The 2500-nt window shown below is 31.3% G+C and overlaps 1 protein-coding gene across 5 annotated transcripts in view; it reads left to right on the top strand.

Moving 5' to 3' along the window:
• Positions 1-2500, top strand: part of LOC113825441 (retinol dehydrogenase 11) — an 8439-nt gene that overhangs the window by 4869 nt on the left and 1070 nt on the right. For all 5 annotated transcript variants that reach the window (XM_070125710.1, XM_070125709.1, XM_070125711.1 and 2 more), the window contains exons 4-8: positions 345-469; positions 937-1051; positions 1795-1986; positions 2104-2216; positions 2396-2485. In XM_070125710.1, the coding sequence (XP_069981811.1) occupies positions 345-469; positions 937-1051; positions 1795-1986; positions 2104-2216; positions 2396-2485 (635 nt within the window). The remainder of the gene's footprint in view (positions 1-344; positions 470-936; positions 1052-1794; positions 1987-2103; positions 2217-2395; positions 2486-2500) is intronic.

Below are 2500 nucleotides of genomic sequence, written 5' to 3' on the forward strand. Positions count from 1 at the left end.
TAATTGTTTCCAGCATCTTAATTAGGATTACTCAATGAAACATCTTACATAGTGCTACACAATAACCAGAAAGTACAGTTTCACTTAATCATTATGTTTAATATTTATTTTAAAATGGTAGATATTTTACTTATGACATGTCCTACTGGTAATATATATTTTTAAAACTACAAATACATATAATTTCTCTTAAAATGAAAACTGATGACCCTAATGAAACAAATTTCATATACTACGATGGAAGGTTATTCACCTTATGAAATATTCATTGTGCTTACTCAGAACCTTTTATGTAAACATCAGTATTTCCCTAAATAATTTTCTTTTTCATTAATACTGCACAGATGACATCATCAACACTACAGGCAATGGGCAAGTGTTGGTACGTGAGCTTGACACATCCGACCTCAAATCCGTCAGAAAATTTGCAAAGGAGATTCTTGCTACAGAAAAGCGTCTAGACATCCTGGTAATGAAAGCCTATATATTTTATGTACAATGAACTATTTACCAATGGCTGAGCACTAATGAAATAAAGTTTAGTGAAAACATATAAAGCTATAAAGAGTATAGTATAAATTTCAAATATTATGGTTATTATTATTGGTAATATTGATATAATCCATACTGATGTTAGTAATACACTTGAAAAAGTGTTATTGATATTACTGATGGATATTAATCAAAATAATGCTTTTGAACTTCTACCATAGTGGAATGATATGCATCTAGTAATTAACTGACTTGCATGTGATCATAACTATATTCATTCTCTCAGTTTTCCTTGTTTCTTATCTTTCTGTCTTATTGCTGTTACTTATAATCATGACTATATGTCTATTCATTTAGTTTTTTACTGTTTCTTTTTTTGTCACACTGTTAGTGCATTTATCATTCTGAACATGTCAGTTATTGACATTTATGTATTGTTTTCAGGTGAACAATGCAGGAATGTCAGGTCCAACCACAAAAAAAGTCACAAGTGATGGTCTGGAGTTAACGCTGGCTACCAATCACTTTGGTCATTTCTTGTTAACCAATTTGTTATTAGGTGAGCGTTACTTTCTTTAAATTTTAGTCAGCAATCATGGAATTATAAGAAGTATTGGAAAATTTTAAAATGCATATTAAAAGCTGATATCCCATGATTAAAATGCTTTTTTCCACTTTTGATAACTTTAGAGGCAAAAGTTTATTTAGATTGAATATAACATTCAGAGATGTATTCCAAATATAGTGTGACAATCTATAAAAAAACATCCTAAAAGGTAAAAATGAAATATAGGCATGGGTATTTCACACATGCACCCAAACAGTCACTCACTTACTCACTCACTCACTCACTCACTCACTCACTCACACAATCACTTACTCACTCACTAACACAATCACTTACTCACTCACTCACACACAATCACTTACTCATTCACTCACTAACACAATCACTTACTCACTCACTCACTCACTCACTCAAACACACAAACACACACTCACTTACTCACTTCCAGAAAATATTGCATGTACTTGAAATATATCATTTTTAAATATTGTATGATAATTCAAGTATAGAAAATGGGCTTTGGTTTGTCCCTCATACTTTTAAAAAATATGTAAGAACAAATGAATAATAATACATACACACCATAGTGATGCCCCAGAAGGATACATGCTTGATAATCAAAATTTCATTCATGTTTCCACATCAGTATTGTTCATTGTAGTTAAAATTTCATTCATGTTTCCATTTTAGGATTGCTCATTATGAATAAAATTTCATTCATATTTCCATCTCAGGACTGCTCAAATCTAGTACTCCCAGTCGCGTCATTAATGTGAGCTCAGCTGCTCACTACTTTTGCAAGGAATTAAACCTTGACGTCAACTTCGAGAAGAGACCATATGCTGGTTCACTGTTTGTCTATAGCCAATCCAAACTGGCCAACAATCTCTTCACTCTAGAATTGTCTGAAAAATTGAAAGGCACAGGTATGTAAATTCTTGTTTTCAATTGATAAAAAATTATGTTATATATTTGAAAAAAAATATAAACATTTATTTTTAATTTGTAATATTATATTTCCATGATATTTTTTTCTTTCATAGGTGTTACTACAAATTGTCTTCACCCAGGGGTTGTTAACACAGAAATCATACTGAAGGAAAATAAGAAATTCCTCAACTACATTTTTGCATTCTTTTTCTGGAGTATGGGCAAGGTTGGTATACCCCACACAAGCACTTAAACATATTTCTCATTACTAAACTGCACTGGCAGTCTTCATTAATGACAGATATATTATAGAAGAACGTAAAACAAATAAAAATACGTAATAATAAAAAAAAGCTAAAGAAAAGAGTATGAAGTATGATTATATCTCTTGCCATGATTTTACAGGATGAGAAGTTAGGAGCACAGACAACCATCCACCTTGCAGTGTCTGAAGAAGTAGCAGATGTGTCAGGAATGTATTATACAGATTGTAAGGTAAGGGCTCTATAA

The sequence above is a fragment of the Penaeus vannamei genome, chromosome 9, assembly GCF_042767895.1.
Source record: "Penaeus vannamei isolate JL-2024 chromosome 9, ASM4276789v1, whole genome shotgun sequence".
Taxonomy (NCBI): domain Eukaryota; kingdom Metazoa; phylum Arthropoda; class Malacostraca; order Decapoda; family Penaeidae; genus Penaeus; species Penaeus vannamei.